Raw genomic sequence first — 19447 nt, forward strand, 5'->3', positions numbered from 1 at the left:
CAGGTCAGCATATCAATCATTGCCAAAGTGGGGTCCATGGCGGGGGCCCCTGAGGGCTCTCCAGGGGGCCCAGAGCACAATTCATACCACTATTTGTAGTTGTAGTCACTACAAGATACTGACAGCCAAGTGTATTGATAATTGTTGTGATAGCAGGTATCTGCATAGTGATGTGAAGTAACCACATTTTCTGTGACAGGATCTGTGAGGAATTAATTTAGATTTATGTAGCCTTGAGATTACATACAAACTTCACCTGCTTTCACCAGCTAAAAATAATACGAAGCCGACCAAAGCGTTAATTATGGTCGCCAGGTGGCGCCTGTAGGCTGCATTGTAATTAGCAGAGATTGGCAGTCTAATCAAGTGTGCTGATTTGCAGGTGGCGGTTTGTTGCTGGCTCGGCTCAGAGGAGTTCGCTCTCACCGATTTGTTCAAAGCAAAGCCGGGCCAGTGGATAATATCAGAATTAACTGGACTGCCGACATTTTGAAAGGTCAATAGTGACCGTGGAAAGGCGGGACATGTTTAAAACGACTGGAGAAACATTTAATTCCTTTCCAAAGAGAGAAGGTAAGACGTTAAGACTGTTGAGTCAGTATATGTCGCAGTGTAGCCTAACAAACTTTAAGTTGGTGGGCAACATGTTGTGTTTTGGGCCCTTATTTATTTTTTAGACAAGAATGGCAGACAGGGTGTTGAGCCAATTCGTGAACTCTGTGACCTACGTTGAGAGACATCCCAGGAGTTTTCATGCTGTGTGTCAGCCAGTGGATGGCGCTTAGCATCTTCTCTGTGCTTGTGAATGGCTTGACATGTGACTGCAGGGGAGACAGGGGGCGCCAGAGAGGCACTGTGTAAGAGCTGCCGCATCATTCATGAGGAAAGCAGACAGACATACACACTCAGTTGCCAGTTTATAATGTACACCCAGCCAGAAATATATTTGCTGAAGTACTGTACTTAGTACTTCCATTTTCTGCTATTTTATACTTCTACTCCACTTCAATTCAGAGGTAAATATTGTACTTTTAACTCCACTACATGCAATTGTAGTAATGTACAGAGAATGTAATATTACAAGACTTTTTTTTTTTTTTTTTTTTTACTTCTCTGCAGTAAATAATAAAATTACCCCTGCATTTACCAGCTGCAACATTAGTGAGTACAACTTGGATCAGTAATCCCATCCAATCTGTCAGTGTTGCATGAACATGAAAGAAGCATTTGAAACTGGCTGTGCTCAATCAATCAAACTTTATTTGTATAGTGTATACAGGTTAGTGCAAACTATTTTCTTTCGGTTTGTTAATGTATGTCAGAGTGGAACAGTACAAATAAACATCTGGCCGAAGTTGTATTTTCCCCTGTTAACCCATAACCACGCCATCCAGCTGGCATAAGAACACACACTTGTACAACTTAAACCTGCACACACATACGTATATAAAACCACTAATGGCCATTACCAACAAGGTTGTACATGAAACTTTAAATACATAAATATAGTCACAATGCTAAAAATAGGAAAAACAAATAACAAAACACACATACAAAAAAATGGTAATTTAATACTGTTGTTTTTGTGAACAGTACTATGTAGGGTATTATGTAATACATAAATGTTTGTGTTGTTGTGCTGTCTCTCGGTGTTGTACAAAATTATGTTGTGGAGACTTGTTTTGCTGTGTTTTATGTTGTACCTAATGATGTTGTTGTGATTGGTTTCTTATTGTTGCTTGGTTATCTGTTTGATCCTGCTATCTGACCCTGTCTTGACTAGGCCTCACTTGTAAAAGAGGCTTTAACCTCAATGTGACTTTCCTAGTTAAATAAAGGTTAAGAAGAATTATTAGGAGCAGTCACAAAATGTCTCAAAAAGGACAGGAAACCTATTCACTGACTTTTCCACCATAGCATCACCTCCCTAATCCATTGGGATTGAGAGGGGGGTTGGCAAATTTAATAAATAAAACAAGAGAATAGATTTAAAAAAACACATATAGGTCATTCTACCTATTTTTACAAATACTTTTGGATGGTTGAAGTTATCAGTTATATGCTCATGTGTTTAAAATCTTAATCTGAAAGTAACTTGTAGCTGTTAAATACATGTGGTGGAGTGAAAAGGGCAGTATTTTCTCCCTGAAAGCACTTACTTCCTCAGGTTGCTGATTTAAGTAATGAGACAAGCGTCTGATCCTTCCTCTGTCATGGTTTTTATCTGTTCAGACCCACCCAGGAAAACATGAAAGATAAGACATTGTGTTGCCTTTCTCAGCAATAGTTATTCCACATTCCCTGCACAATTATGAAAAAATATAAAATGAAAGCCATGCTGAATATAATTTGCATGGTAAGCAAAACAAAGGCTCACAAAACAACTGCTTGACATGTTATACATTTAGAAATGGACAGCATATCAAACTATTATTTAGCTTTACTTTAAAAATCAAACAAAGCTCTCTCCAAAGCATATCAGGCTCTTGTTCAGAACTCTTGAACAGAGAGATGGCAACAGTCTTTTATTAATGATTAATGCATATGTGTGAACAATGGTCTCTTGAACAGCACAGAGATAACACAGTGAGAGACTGCTTCAGAATTATATCTGCTGCTGAGATACAAAGCAAACGCAGAAGCACACTCAAGGGCAGTTAACGTGTTTCTGAGTAAGTTACTGTAGTGGTGTGTCAAATGAAAAATTTTGTGAATTGTTAAATTATATAAATTAGTCATTGTTGTTTCGCCACTTTATCTGAAAAAAAATCAAGACACGAGTTATACTGTACGTCTGTGCAGGAAATGGAGAAAAGTTGATAAGGGATAAAAGGAGGAGCTTTTATATGTACTGCAGTGTGTGTGCAAGCTGTCCCTCAGGTTGTGAAACTGGAATGAGTGCACTGTTTGTGGCCTGCTTGCCTCTGGGGAAAAAAAAAAACAAGAGAGATTTCCCTCCCTCACCAAATCTTCTCATGCTGAAATTCTTCTTTGCTAAGCCAGTAGCTCCTAATGGAGAAATATAACCTCTACATTACACAATGGGCACGCCTTGCTTTTTGCTGCCTGCTTGGAATGCTGTGAGGGCAGAGAGAGAGAGAGGGCGAGAAAGACGAGGAGTGAAACGGGGACAGTAAAAAGTAACTACTAACACATTGTTCAGTACTTGACTTGTCTGGTGAGTTGCATAACATTCGGTCATGCCCGCTCCTGTCTTTGCACTGGATGAGCGCTCCAACTTTGAGACCCCAACTGTGTGCCAGACTGGTGGCGTTTAATGCATTGGTAGTAGTGTATTGTTAGAAAAATGATCCACTTTTTAAATTTCCCACATCTCATTATTTAATGCTGCACCTAAATCTACTTAACTCTCTCTCGGTGTCGGTCTCACGGTTTACAATGTGTATGTAGGATAGTAATTTTACAGAAAAGTACCCTGACTAATAAGAGCACAGATCCAGCCGTTGGAAATACATCACTGTGCACTGTAAATGGACTAGTTGTTTGACATAAAAATTAATCCGCAACTATTTTTATAATTGATTAATCAATTGACTCACTTTTCAAGCAAAAATTTGCTGGTACAAGCTTTTCTCAGTTTTACTGTCATTGTAAACTGAATACCTTTTGGGTTGTGCATTTTTGGTCGGACAAAATGAGCAATTTGAAAATGTCTTGCTGGGCACTGGGAAATTAGTTGTTGTTTTTGTTTAACAAAATGATTGATGAATGAAAATGATCATTACTTGCAGCCCTATTGCCATTATAGCATGTCAACATTTTTTTAGGTGAAATGTTTTGCTCTGGTAGTCCCTTGGAAGTGATTTAATTATTGTTTGTGCACACAGACAGGAAAAGGACAGAAGATTTGGAGGGATGTTGAAAAGCTTGTTGAAGCGAGATGTGCTGCCAGCCAGGCATTCTTGTCTTAGTGTGACTTCCATTGAAACACAAAAACTTAAGATGGAAAGATAAAGGAAACTGAAAGAGGGAGGTAGAGAGGAGGTGGAGACTGAACAAGTGAGCTGTTTGTGTAAGGATATGTGACTCAGAGAGGCAGCTTCAGGGACTGACTGTTCCTTTCCACTGGAAGGCCACACTGAAGCTAGGATACTCCCTTAGCCACTGAGCCTGCCCCAAGACCAAAAACAGAGATTCTGTCTTGCCCCTTGTTTAACCACATGCACATACACAGACACACGCACACATGAATAGTATAACTTTAATTTCCATGGTGAGGAGACACACTCGCACACAAAACATCTTTTTTCCTTCCATCAGAAGTGGATTGGACCTGTCATTCCATTAACTCCACCCTGACAGAAAAAATATAAAACCAGAAACGACTTGGTTCTGACTGTCAGACCTTTCGACTTTCAAGATGACTTGTGAGAATTCTTCTATCATTCACTGGGAATGTAATGCAAGAGATTTGTGGACTCTTCCCTCCTTGGATTCAGTGGACAGGTTATTTTTCTGCCATGGATAACACCAGAATCCTGCAATGAGGTGATGAATGATTTCTATGCACTTTGGACTTATTTGATTACCTTGCAATGCTGTGTTTTAGTGTGTTTGTGTGTGTTTTCCAAGGTCATCTATTTTCCCTTCTGAAGCAGAGAGGATTTTCTGTTTGCTTTATAAAATTCCATGTATTTGCTTTAGAGTCGGCTATCAAAGCTGTTGTCACCCAGAAAAGTGGGTTAAGAATATATTCTTCAAAGCAGCAGGGACGAGCAGGGTGAAATCCGCACATTCACACACTTTCACCCACCTGGGATCTGTTCTGTATTGTCGGTGTCACCGGATTTTATTGACAGACCAGTTGCTGAGGTCAGTCTGTGGGGGCTCTGAGTGAAACGAGAAAGGAAAAGATAGTACCAGTGCAGGGAGAGATAAAGCTCAGCAGCTGCTCTGTGTCCACACATACACACGTTCTGTCTAGCCTGGCTCCTCCTCACTGCCCCACCCTCCCTTCTCTTGTGCTCCCGCCCCCTCTCTCCCTCTTCAGCAGTAGGTACATGTGCAGTGAGCGACAGCTAGGAGAGCAGTTCAGGGCACGAGCCAAAGGCACACACACCCACTAGCAGAGAGCAAGACTGCATTATTCAAGGATCCTCTTCTCTACGCTCCTCTGGGGTACGGTACACACACTCATACCAGCTCACATACACTCAAACCAGTAGATAAACTTCTGGAAAGGTCCTGTACATTCACTTTCAGCAGGCTGCAGTCGAGAGGTTCTCACTTAACCGAGGTAAGGTTTTGAGAGTTTCCACAGCTTTTTGTCTCCCTGTAAGACTTGTGTTGGTTTCACTGACAGACAGTGTCACTGTTGTGCAAAAATATGTTCATAATATGGTGTTTGTTTTACTTGTTTAGTCAGCTCAAAGTTATTTTCATTTTGTCAGGGAGTGGTGTGGAACAACTTTGTAACTTTTAGAAGTTATAGCTCATTTTACTGCATGCTGTTATTGAAGAGTGGAACTTCAGACAGCACCTGTTAATGCTTGCCACATTTTGGGAGCTTAAATGGATGCTTCATTATTCAAAGTTAGTCCAGAGAGTGCTTATGAGTGTATGGGTTTGCTCCTGTGGGCTTGTGCTCGCATCATGTGAATGTATGCGTGCGCCATCCCGCCCACATGGGCGTGCATGTCCTTGCGTGCACTTTTGGTAATGGGGCGGTGAGGGGATGGATGGCAAGGTGCGTCCACCCACTGCTGAACAAAATTCGAGTAGGCTTTCCCGCCATTTAGTTGGAAAGGGCTATTAGGTTGGGAGTGGAGCAGCTGCTGAAAAGTAAAATAGTTCTTAAGTCACACCTGTTTGGTCACAGTGGCATTTGATAATAACTGTACTGATACGTTTATTAATATTGTTAAGTCTCATCCATAATTGCAGTATAGAGCTCTCTGATACAAAGATAAAAAGAAAATTCTGGATTGTATCATCTGTGGAAAAAAAACTGCTCTTTTATTCATTTAACACATTGAAACATGGATACATGTCCTTATCAGGGCATCTTGCAGTATTTGTTTATATTATGAGTCAGTACTCTGGTATGGTGTGTGTGGTTGTGGGTGAGATGATCACTGCAGAACATGCAGATCACACGATCAGACTAGTCGAAGTAATTAGAAGCTTGTTTGTAGTTTGCCTCCATTTTAACAAAGGGAATGTTTGTCTTTATTTTTGGTGGCACTGGCTGTAGCTGCATATTTTAAGAGTAATTGTAAAAATGGTTAATTGGCTTTTGTGTGTGACTTGAAGGTTGGGGTTGGTGTTTGTGGGAATTATGTTTGCTCATGATTGAACTGCATAAAGAGGCTTAACTACCCCTAAAACAATTTAATCGAGCCAAATGAGAGAACAGCAAGGCTTATGTTATGATAGTGTGCTACACTTTGCAGTGAAAATACCAGTGTGAATAAGGGATATCAGGAGCACTAAAAGCAGGAAAAATGTAGGAACACGTTCTTTTATAAAACACTAGGGGTTTGTATCCATTCTTAAAAAAACAAGAAAAAGCTAGCAAAACAGAAATCACATTCCTGTCAACGAGCTCTGCCTCAGCAAATTACTTTTAACCCCACACAGTGAAAATGCAGTAGAGGATAGTTATTAAATGAAGTTTTATAGATGTGCTTACTGACTGTGGAAAAATGATCCTTATTATCATGCAGAACTGTGAACAGACCCAGCACTGAAGGCGGACTGCTCACAGGGATCAGGGTTATGAAAGACTAGAACGTTTCTTCAGTTTAACTCTATTAAAGTTTAATGTGTGAGTCAGCCCATGATTTGGTGCACTGCGTTTCTAAGCAAGACAGCTTAGCAAATAAAGATACTGAGATACTGTACTGTTTTCATTAACTATTCTTCCCTCACCCTCCTCCCCCACAGCCAGTGACTCACCCCCTCTGTACCTCTTGCTGAGCCATTATTACCATGGAAACCCCGAGCCAGAAACGCACCAGCCGTGGTGCCACCTCCCCGGCCCGCATCACCAGGCTGCAGGAGAAGGAGGACCTGTGTAACCTCAATGACCGCCTGGCTGTCTACATTGATAAGGTGCGCTCACTGGAGTCGGAGAACGCTGTTCTGCGACTGCGTATCACTGAGTCGGAGTCCTCGGTCACTCGTGATGTGTCGGGCATGAAGGCTACCTATGAAGCAGAGCTGGCCGACGCCCGCAAGACCCTGGACCAGGTGGCCAAGGAGCGAGCACGCCTGCAGCTGGAGCTGGGAAAGATAAGGGAGGAGCACAAGGAGCTCAAAGCCAGGTAAGAGGACCATGTGGGGGAGGAGCTTCAGGGGGGAGTGGCATTGTTATAACTGTGATGTCACAAAGTGGATGTGACTACTCATACAGTACATGTTATATTTATAGTATGATAATATATTAACCATACAGTACACAACATGTAGTTAGCATTCTGTGCATGTCTCTAAACATATCATTTATCTTAATGCACTGATAAATGCATTAGAATAAAACAGGCTTTCATGCAGTTGTACTTCAAAATCAGCAGAACCACCAGGAGCCACCCATAAATCTTGTGTGGCAGCGTTGAAGACATAACATTTATTTGTTGTTGTCTGTTGTCGGGGAATTCCCTGCCTTTTTAGCAAGTGATCCCACAATAGTCCTGTGGCCTTGATGCATGTGGATTATGTGCTCTTCACATTCACCAATAATGTTTACTTTGTGCCACAGTCTGAAACAAGTTGGCAATTCAGTCACCAAAACTGAAAACGTGTTCCGAATGCTATAATTGTACCTTTTGTGTTGTTATGCCTCCTTTTCACACCTGCTGCTGTTCAGTACAGCTGAGGTGGTGCTACACCTTAATTTTCTACTAGGAATGCAGTGTGGAGACATACCTGACATTAGTACTGTAGATAACATTCCTAGTGGTTAAGTGTGTATGGCCTGTCCGTTAGCAAATACAGTTATGTCACTTTAAGCCCCTGGGGATGTTGGGAATTACACACTTCCAGCGAAACAGGCTCCACCTTTAACACACAGCCTGCTCTTTTAAGGTATAAGTACTGCCCTAATGACAGAATGTCTTTCATCATAGTGTTTGACACAACTGAACTGCTTAAAGCTCCATGCGATAACTTGTATTGACACTATGGACAGAAGCTTAGAATTCACGTATGTAGTCTGTTGCACTTTTGATGCTGTTAGATAATTAATAAATGTGCACACACAGATCATGGATCCAGAAACACCCAGAGTAGTAACATTTTACAAATCCTATCTATTTATTATAAACAACGGAAAAAATCACTTTATAGTACCACAGATGTCTTAAACTCAATGCTTTGTTACATCCTGTAGGACTCAATTGCATCAATAAAGGTAATATTTTACTAGGAAAAAGTCACAAAGAAGGCAGCTAGACCTTCAAGCTGGTGTGACACTGAAGGTGTGTGTGTATAAGAGGGTGGAGGGTAATAAATGTTTGACTTTAGGTATTATGTTACGAGTGAGGAAAAATTGTGATTGTATTGTGAGTTAAAGGCAGATACTAGTGTGTAATTATATTTTTCTACTAACTATATATATATAAATAAATAGCAGTCTCACCTTTAGGTTGACAGTTTGTTGATGATGAAATATCCTCAGCTGTGTTCAGATACTAAGATGAATGTCTGCAGAACAGACTACTGCAGTAGTGAGGGCTGCCGAGGAATGTGTTAATGTCGTGGCACCTCAAGGGAGAAAATTAAACTATCTAAGTATCTGTACTCCCTCCAGTTTATTTACTTAGATTCCAGACTACATGTGCTTATTTAGATTCTCTTTTTAGAGAGTAGAGGAGGGACAGAAACGTTCAACACATGCCTGAATTTCAACAAGGCATATTTTCAGTGTTGAAACAGCAGTATGTGTGCACAGTAGGAACAAACACGGGGTGTAGCTCAGAGCTGGGTGTAGAAAGTAGAAAACATTTTTAAAGATTCTGCAGGAAATGTGCCTTTTATTGTGGCTCATTTATACTCTGCAGACGTGTTGACCTTCATTGTGGTGTCAGTGGTGACACTGTCCCAAGCTCATCAATCTAAGGTGTGTAAATTTGCTCTTACTGTAGGTGGATGAGGATGTTTACTTTGTTGCGAGCAGCAGATAAAAGGCCATGTGGAATCAGTAAGTGAACAGTATTATAACATTTTGTGTTCACCTCCACAGTATCCCCCATGTCACTGTGCTGCTTCTAATTCTCCAGCTACTTGGCAAGAAAAGCAGCAACAGCTCCTGCAGATATATTGTTTTCCAAAGGAAGCAGATCTTTTGACGCAATGTGTGGTTAAAAAGAATAACTCACTCCAGCCTGGGCCGGCTTTATCTCATATACTTTAGACAGTGTTTGGTGTTTGGTCGCCATGGCACTCTGGGAGTCTTGTAGCTGTGTGACGGGGTGGTGACTCAGAGTTTTTTTTTCATAGCCTCTGGAATGGGCTGACTGTGGGCTCACTGTAACGGGAAGTCAGGTTTATTAATACTCACTGACGGGCTGCTTTGACTCGACGCTGAGCGTCAGGTGGCGACAGCAGCAGATGGCGGCGCAACAAACACTGTCCAGCTACTTCTCACAATATGTTGACTTTTTGTTGGTGTCCTTGGTTATTCCTCTCAAGTTTGACAGAAAACACAGCAACAGGTGGCGCTATCTCTACAGTTCAGTTGACAGGACACACCTGTTTAGCCCAAAGGCTTGACACTGCTTTCACACACACGTCTTTTGTATGCGTAACTACTACAAGCAACACATGCTCTCTCCCCTGAGGCAAAACCTCAAGCTGCTGGGGCAAAATGCCACTCGTGTTCCCTACAGCACTGTTCGACTTGTAAATAATTCAAACTGTAGAGAAACGCAGGTGTGGGTCAAATGGGGTGCTGTAAAATGAATTCTAAAACTAAAGCTTGGAGCCAGGTATACAAATTGGGGGAGAAAATACAGATCAGAAAACACTAGATATGAGCCCCTGTGCTGCAGCAGGAGCAACAGAACTGAGTTCACAGGTTTGTTAAGACCTTGTTTTGTCATCTTTCCTTAATACTGAAACAGTGTGTCTGTCTGGTGTCTTTTGCCCAGTCTAACCTCTAGCTGTGCTGCTGGCTGTGAAACATGAGCCTGTGTAGGGGAAGTGGCTAATCGGTGTCACTGGCAGGATTCGTTCTCTAAATCAAATGTTTAATCGAGAAAATAATAAAAATAAGTGGTTGAAACCCTAGTAAACTATTGTATATATGTCTGTATACCTGCTACACACACACACACACTCTAGAATCAACGCACCTTTTCGTAGTAAAATATTATACTTTGAACTGCTCCTTTTGATCAAAGTTTGTCTGATAAGGATGTGATTAAACTGTAGAGGTTGTAAAGTAAACAGCCATACCCTTTTCAGGATCAGATCTACTTTACAAACACAAAGTAGGGATTTATCTCGTCTGACTTTGCCCCACCTGTTGGCATGGTGTGGTTTAGGGTGTGTCAGCTGGTACATTAAGCTCCCAGACATTTTCTTGCAGTCAGTCTGTTGGAACAGTATTTTCAAAAATGGATTAAAAAGGTGCTGTGATAGAGAGAACATGGCAGAACATGTCAAGGTGAAGCACTGACTGAAACTAAATATGGTACAAAGATCTAGTGCTATATTGTGCATGTTCTTATACTGTGTTCATGGACTGATATGCAGTGTTGACACCAACTTGTTATATTCGCAACTATCAGAGAACACAGCAGGAAGTGCCGTTATCATATTGCACATTCCCATTTCCTTTCTTTGGAATATTTGCATTCCGTCTGCATTGCCGATAAATATAGTCCATGCATTTTTGCAGTTTGGGAGTGATGTCACTTATTTATTTGTGTTGCTAATGATCACTCACATTTCTCTTTTGTTTTGGTTAAGTGTTTGTTTCCCCATCAACTACATTTCCTCATCATAGCTCATACAGATGTAAAGCTGTATTCTCACCTCTACTTTTTACTATCTGGAGACTTAATTTGTCTTGTTACATATTTTTAATGTAATTTTAGGACGACGCGTTAGGCACTGACATTAATGGTACAAAGGAAATGGACATTACATACTAAGCGATGCATAGCTTTTAATAATCAACCAACCTGGATCCTGTGAGGAAAAAGGGGAAGTAAAAGGGGGAGCTTCTGATGGAGAGGGGGAAGAGGTGGACGTCATAAGAAATGGTCTAATATTAGTCATAGCTTTAGTTTCAGTGAGTAAGGTTTCTATATTTAACCCGAGGGAAACTTAAGATGAATAATACATTATACATCTGTGCTATTATAGGGCCTTGTTATGAATAACAAGAGGACTCATTTAAACAGCTTATGTCAAGTTTGTTGAGATGAAATGTTTGTCTTCAAAGTCTCTTCCTAAAATGGACAAGAGCAAGCCTGTGCTCCACTTTTGATCATGCAGTCAGGCCTTTGAAATGCTGCTGATTTTTAAAAGTGAAGCTTTCTTTCAATTCAAATTGTCATTGAGAACAGTACATCAGTATACTTTTTGTTTTTTTTCTTAAGCGATTAGGGAAGTACCTCTGACTGCATGGGAAGCTGTCAGTGTACTAGAGCATCTCAGACTAACTCTGACTGTCATTATACTGAAAAAGACAACAGACTCCATTTGACAGACTGAAAATGTATATTTAGGAAACTCGGGGGTGGGTGGGTGTAAAAATGCCCTATTTATTGGGCAGTACCTAAAAATGACTCTCACTTTTGATTAATCTGCAGATTCATTTTTCAGTGAAAACCCTTGGTCTATAAAATGTAATAGTGTAATGCTCATCACAATTTTGTAAAACCCCAAGATGACATCTTCAGATTGCCTATTTTGTCTTACCATGAGTCCAGAACCCAAAGAGACTGAATTTACTATCACAAAATACAAAAAAGGCTGCAAATCTTAACATTTTGGAATCGGAGAGAAAAAAGATTAACTGATCATCAAAATATTTGCTGATTAATTTTCTGTCGAGCGTTTAATCAATTAGTTGTTTTAGCTCTACAAGTAAAAAGTAAAACAAAATTTGGCAAATAAAACAAAAATGTGAATATATAAATGTTAGTGTTTTCCTTCCAACATCTAAATGACTGATTATGCAGACCTGGTAAAAACATGAATAACTGTAACATGCTGTTATTAGGTCAGTGTAATTATTGGGATGAAAAATGGAACTTGCCAGGTCCTATAATCCTGGCATATCATTGTTTAAATGTCCACCTTGACACTGTTTTAAAATTCACTTGTGGAGGCTCAAAGTCTGACCACTTCATTCACTGCATCACCATAATACAAAGCCAGCAGACATTAGAAAACATCTTCTGGCTGCATTTAAAGCGCTCTGAGATAACTGTTGTTGTGATTTGGCGCTATATAAATAAAATTGAATTAATCCTGGCTTCAGTAATTGGCACCAATATATCTTTTTCACAGCAGACATTTTGACTTGTCTTATCAGAAAAAAAGCGCACACAGAACTAATTAAATGAACAGTGGCTTCATTCCATGCAAGTGCCAGCACGCACAATACCGAGAGCCTAGAACTTTCTTCATTAATGTTGTTAATTACACCTGTGTTTTTCATGTAAAAAAACATCAATCTAATGTTTGCTGTGAAAAATGTTTTACTTTCTCAAATGCATCTGTGTCTTGTCATTGGCGCCGTCTCAGGTTTGAATGTCAAACAAAATTAAAAAAGCTGCTTTTTCCCCACCACACTGGCATTTTGTGGATTCAGTTTAAGCTCAGTATCATGCGCCCTTTTCCCTGAGTCCAGAAACGGGCAGCAAACCACCAGCCGCAGATTTCATCGTGCTGCTGTACATCTTTTTTCATGCTGTTTGATCACATTCTCCTCTTTTCTTCTGGCTGCCTCACGGGGGAAACCCTGTGTTCCCCTACGATGATCTCAGCTTGTATTATGTGACAGCAGACAATTGTCTGTCACATTGAGTCATTCCAGGGCAGATAAGGGCTCAGAGAAGAGAGTGTTATGCAGCAGTGATGTAAATTTGATCATGTAGCTCTTTCTAAGCATCCCAATATTATTGAATAACTTGTTCAGAAGTACAAAAAATAATCTCTTCTAGTGTCTTTGCATATGAGAGTGATACATAAATTATTTATACCTGAATTATCTTAGACTGTTTTTCTTACCAAACGCAGTTTGTCTACAGTGCTTTGTAATATTATGTAGCAACAGTAGCTGTAACTTCGCTATTCAACCAGAAATAGTGAAAGTGATCATCAATTAATCTGCCTATTTTCTCACAGTTTTTTTGGGTAAATGTTTCTGACAATGTCATGTCAGTAGGTGCTATAAGGCCTGGCTAAAGTATGGCTGGTGACTGTTTGTTCTTTTAGCCCCTAACAGAATACTTTGCAATGGAAAACAGATGTGGCAGGCCTGTAAATGTGCTGGATGGCTGCTGTATAGAGCCGTCTCTGTTGGGTTTATTGGTATGCGAGTAATGAGAGAGTTGGTCTTGGACTTAAGCGGACCAGAACTTTGTACAGAGCAAAGGATTTGGCTGGCTGCTGTATTGAGAGTGTGTGTGTGGACTTTATAGAATAGCAGTTTCCATAAAGCCTTCAAAGCCAGCCAAGCCCTCGATGACTCACTCGCACATGGACAGGGTAAATCACTTTAAGATGGTGGGACTCCACAGAGTCACCCTTTCTTCCTCTGTCGCTTGTGCTCTCTCACGCTCACTCTTTCTTTCTGCCCAAGGACCTTCCCATTGGGAAAGGGGCAAGATGGGTGCTGTAACCTCAACCATCCCCTCCTATCTGCTAAGTTATATAACAAGTGTTCCGTTTCCAGATCTGTAAATGCTCATTTTCTCTGAAATAAGTTTAAGTTTAACTGGATGTTTGGAGCAGTATTATATAATCTAAACAGGGCAGTGAGTTTATAAGGAAACCCTTTCAATCTGAGATGAGATCTCAGATGTTCTGCATTACTGTTGCTCTTGTTTATTAGGACTGAGGAAACGTGGTTTGGAGCCTAGTTTTTACGTCTTGATGCAGTTTCTCATCAGTTACAGCAGTCGTCTTTTGTTGTACTTTGGTAAAATAATTGGAGATGCTGATTAGTTTAATTTAAAATCAGTATCAATGAGTATTGCACTGCTAGGCTATTTTACTGTTGCATCAAGATTTGAGATTCAAATCTATCACATAATAGACTCACATAAAATTGGGTTAAAAAACAAACAAATAAAACTAAAATTAAAAAAATGGGTTTACTACAACTAAAATGATAGTTTCCATTTTGAAAACAATTTGTTTCCCCACACACTCTTCTGGCTCAGTATGTTTTTGGAAAATACTTAACAGGTCATTTTCTTTTTTTTCTTTTTTTTTTTATACTTGTTGCCAGATGGGTGGGGTTTGCCACAGAGAACAGTACACAGAGTGCCAGAATTCAGACAATCACAGGAAAGCATAGGAAAGTCAATGCAGTGTGTTTTTCCAGTGTTTTACAGCTCATCTGACACTAGGTGAATTGTCCTGATGCAAAACTCACCTTTTGCGCTGGATGTGTGCTGTTTCTCTTTCTGTTTGGTCTATCCTATACACACCAGTGTGTTTCCTGTATGTCTGAATTTGATGCCAGTCCATTTTGGCAATGAGTGAGAGCACCCAATCATCAGGCTCGTTCCACAACCACAACTTGGTTATACTCCAAGCTTCAAATCCCTTTTTTCCCCCTCATACGCTAGCACAAGCTAAAGAATGCTGACCAAAACTTATCACAGTCTGATAAACTCCTCATGGGTTTTGTTTAACTTTAAAGCTAACATTAGCTGCACTCTCTGTTTTCTACCCATGGAGTTTTCATTGTAACTCAGAGCAGCTGGAAAGAATGCTGTACCTCACTTGAGAGGAGGATAACACAATCTGTTCTGTACTACTAATGAGATGCTAGGATGCAAATTGAGAACTGCGAAGCTAACATACAGAGACAGTTTTCCAGAGCCTGCACAGCAGCTCCAGACAGCGAAACTCACAACTCTTCTGCTACTATAGCTAACATCTAAACAACAGCATGTCTTGGCAAGCTAAAAAGTAAGCTGAATGTTCATAGACAAGTCATTCAACGCTACCTGACACACACATCGTGGCTGGAATAGTGTTGTGTGGCTTGACCCAAGCCAATTTGTTTGTTTCCCATTTAGAGAGCCAGGGCTGTGTACAAACACCAGATTTATTTTCAGCGCGCACACAGAACACACAGCTAGCAGACCTTGAGGAGATATTTGCTAAATTTGACAAAAAGAAGTGTATTGAATTAGTCACATAGCCCACCTTTTTAAGAAGGACAATTGATGTGCAGTAGCACATACATGCAAAGAGTAATTGCTTATTGGCAGAAGTCTCTTCTGGCAGCAAGATATTCCTGTTTTAATAAAGCAAAAGTGTTAAGATAATGTAGTTGAACCTTTTGTCAAGAGTTTTTTAGTGTCTACAGGCCCTGCAAGGTTGCATTTGGAACATAATAAGAGATGGTTTCTGTTTAATTGTCAGATTTGTACACATGTATGTTTGTCAAGATGATTTTAAAAAAAGAAGATGAACAGGAAGCTCATTGGTATAGTAACAGTAACAATTCTTACAAATTAAATTAAGGTAATTAAATTTGTTATCTCTGTTCCTGCGTTCATGTGTTCTATTGCCTGCTTTACAACACTGCAAAATGAAAACTAAAAGGGTGAAGAAGCAAGCTCTGAGTTCTTGCACTGCTCTTTATCATCGCAGATAAACCAATTCAGTACCAGTGAAATATAGCGCATAAACTAACACAAAGACAATCAGGCAACCGGCGTCTGACTCACTGTCTGATGAATCATCAACCAATCATGTAGGGAGGAACAAGGGTTGTTTCATGTGCCTTTTAGTGTCTGTGGACATGTGCGTACACTTTTTCAAACAGCCATTGTGAACCGGCAGTCTCTTTTTTTCACTTGTTGACTGATACGGTGTTTGAAGAACTGTATTAACAAATTTTCTGCAGGCATGAACGGAACAAAGAGAATACATATAATTCTTTTCAGTTTACAGAGTTTGTTTTGGGGACAGCTTAAACAAAACCATGAGTTTGACATGAAAGAACATTGCCTTTCCTCGGTTTTTTCCCCCTCCCTCTGTGGTTGTCTTGTCAGGAGTCGGCTCCCTGAAACCTATCAGACACGGTCGGCTTTTGCTCTGCTTTCAGACTGAAACACTAGGAACTCTGTTTCCATCTGCCACATGTGGATGTGTACGGGTGGCCCCTGGCAAAGGCTGCATTGTTGGCGGTTTCTGGTGATCTATCAAACACGCATATAAAGACACAATCCCTGTATTTGTGTCCCTCATCCCTGAAGAGACCCAGGAAACAGTCATGTGCCACCCTGTGTTTTACTGCACAACACCCTTGAAAAAGCACAGTTGACTTGAGCTACAAGGCCCTAAGAGGATTTTGTGTTATTGATTTTAAATTCTTTCACTATTAATTGTTGTGCACAAGTCTAAAAATGGCATTCCTGTAAATTTAAATAATTTGAACTCTTTAGAGTCCTCATCCTGGTCTGGTTTTTGGAGTTTAATTTCAAAAAGTCTGAATTAGTCAGAGATACTGGAATGAATTTGCAGTTTGCTTTAAAATTATGTATTATATATGGTCAAAGTTGAGTGAGGTCGAATCGGATGCCATCCCAAGTAAGGTTTGATTTGTATTGTCCAAAGTATTAATTGACAGAAAAAAAAATAATAAAATAATACAGTAATGAAAATGATAATTTGTTGCAGCCTGCATCAAATCAGGTGTTTTATTGTAATGGCCCACTGTATTATATTGTACTCCAGCATGTTTTCTTGGTGCCAGTTCTATTTCTGGGTCCCTGTGTTTGTTTACTTAAACACCATTATTCAACAGCCTTCCTCTTAGTCACCTTTTCCCACCAGTGTTGTCCACAGAAAGCAGCTTTTGTGAATGGCTAAACTAAATGTAGTGAGGATGGAAAGAGGAAAGGTCAGCTATAATTGGAGAAGGGAACATTTTAGACAATCTATGGGGAATTTGGGAGAACCCCTGTTTTCTTCTCAACAGGTTGAGCAGTGAGTCATCAGGAAACCCTGCCCACACGTGACCACACATGCTTGCCAGAAGGGGTTTGTGGGTGTGTGTTTGTATAGTAACATAACATATGGATCAATGGACACTTGTAATGCATGTCAGATGAGTTATTTGAATGGTACTAAAGGAAATGAATGAGGTGAATGAGATGAATTGTTTGTAACTATAGCAGCATTTTGCAGAGAGTCACTGGTTTAAACAACCTGGAAGGGAAAACCTCATGGGTGAAATGAATAAGATGCACCCCCCTGTTTCTTCACAGCTCCAGCAGATGTGCCCATGTGCAAAGCGCTGAACCCCTATTGCTGCAGGGGAGCTGCTCTGTGGTAAACAGCACAAGGCTGCAGCTCTAGTGGGCAGCTCCCAGGTGTCAGTGTGTGTATGTAGGTATCTCAAACCCTTCTAGCTACTTTCCATGCACCTGCCATAAATGGGAATATGTTAGTCAACTTTCCTTAAAAAATATAAATTTAAAATCATCATTTATTTGCCCAGGGTTTTAAATATCACTTTCTGAGATTTCTGCTGCCATCCCGGTAAATGAAGGAGAATTATAGAAATAATGAAATAATGTCGGATAAACTAGAGAGCATTCTATCAATAGTTTCTGCTGGTTGCTATGAAAACTGTGGACAGTGAGTTCTGTGAATTATCCAGAGTAATGGGGAAATTGTAATTTAATTAAACATTAAAACAACATCATTTATAATGGCAGCAGAAATCTCAGACGAGGCGAACATTTTAAATCAATCTGTATGGGTAGAGAGCACCAGAGGTAAGGAAGGCAATATAATTTTTTTTGTAACTTTGGTGAACTACCCCTTTTTTATACGGGATCAAGTGTAGCCAATATTATGCCTATGTATGAAACAATGTGATCAGTGCAGGACAGACTAGTACACCATGTTGACCCTCCGTAGTCAGAGCATGGATTTTTCCTTCTTTTTTTTGGGAAGAACGGGGAGGCTGTTCTATTAGTGCAAAGGTCAGACTAAAACACTTGCGCTGTGTAAGCTTGTGTTTTAAATTTGGAAGCCTGGTAAAGTTGCCTTGAAAAATATCCTGCACACAGATTTAACTTCTTCATTGCTTTGTAGTTTACTTTTTTCTTTGATTTGATAGTGCATTTCCTCTACAATGACTTATATTTAATGCGGACTGTAACAACTTGGCATCAGTGTTGCCAAGGTCTCATAAAGCTGTTTTGGGTGGCTATGTGGCTGCAGTAATTTGGCTGCCATATCCCGTAGAAGTTCTAGATTAGAATTTCCTTCAGGAGCGTACATAAAGTACATCCTCTCAGTCTTTAGATATTTTGAAAATCTGCACAAAAAAAGTCCAAACCTTTTTTATTATTATTATTATTATTCAATTGCGTGCACAGTGTGGTGGAAATGGCATACTAGCAGGTCTGACGATGAAGTCTTGGTTGCCACGGCAATGGCATAGCAAAGCGGGGGAGGTAAGGGGGGAGGTGCGCATTTTTCTCTCTCTTTCACTCTACGAGGCGGGGTTCGTTTCTCGTTACTGGGGTGGACAAAGATAGCTGTGAGTCATCCTTGAGGCTGGGAGCCGAGCCAACACATTCCTCCTCCTACTCCTCAGATTTCTTGTCTCTATTATTCCCTCTCTTTTTCTTTTTGTCTCTTTCTCTTTGCATTTCCATTTCACCCCCCCACCAGCCTCTTCTCTCCCCCATCTCACACTGTCTCTGTCCAATAGCTCCCATTTTGTCTCTGCGCCTCAAAATGTGTCATTTACTCTATATGCTCTGTAACAAAATGCCTTAAAAAGCTTTGATATTGCAGCTGACGTGGGTGGAATGTGTAACGTTAAACCTTTTATTATTTTTCAGTAAGATTTTTTTTTTTTGAAGAGTGCAGACATTCATGGGAGAGAGGAAAGAACGCAAGTGGTCTAGACTCCAAAAATAATATATTTTGCCGAAGTTACACTAGAAAGTGTAATAATTGCAAACGTGCAGCACTGGCACAAAGATCCTTTGCAAGCTTAGAAACAACTCGGCTGCCTTGTTTTACTTGCAACAGATTTCCCTTATCCTGATGAAACAAGCTGGTATATTTGTGCTTTATTTACCTAATTTCCCAAATGTAATCTGCATTTGTTTGCTCATCTATTGGCTCTCAGCCATTCTCTGTACCACATTTGTTAGTTTCATGCTGATTGTATTGTAAATATTAATAGTGTAATTCTTAAAAAGTAACTGCAGAGTGACTCCACACGTGCTCTGAGTACTGGCTGCGAGGCTTCAGAGCT

General features: G+C 40.2%; 1 protein-coding gene across 6 annotated transcripts in view; it reads left to right on the plus strand.

Moving 5' to 3' along the window:
- Positions 1-398: 398 nt before the first annotated feature.
- Positions 399-19447, plus strand: part of LOC123967785 (lamin-A-like) — a 33035-nt gene continuing 13986 nt past the window's right edge. Inside the window, exons 1-3 of one of the 6 annotated variants that reach the window (XM_046044021.1) lie at positions 399-573; positions 5012-5139; positions 6907-7286. In XM_046044021.1, the coding sequence (XP_045899977.1) occupies positions 6952-7286 (335 nt within the window). In that variant the 5' untranslated portion in view covers positions 399-573; positions 5012-5139; positions 6907-6951. Of the gene's footprint in view, positions 574-4290; positions 4510-5011; positions 5258-6906; positions 7287-19447 lie in introns of those variants that run through there. The other 5 variants (XM_046044022.1, XM_046044023.1, XM_046044025.1 and 2 more) reach the window with 5 other exon arrangements.

This window comes from Micropterus dolomieu, linkage group LG03, assembly GCF_021292245.1.
Source record: "Micropterus dolomieu isolate WLL.071019.BEF.003 ecotype Adirondacks linkage group LG03, ASM2129224v1, whole genome shotgun sequence".
Classification (NCBI taxonomy): domain Eukaryota; kingdom Metazoa; phylum Chordata; class Actinopteri; order Centrarchiformes; family Centrarchidae; genus Micropterus; species Micropterus dolomieu.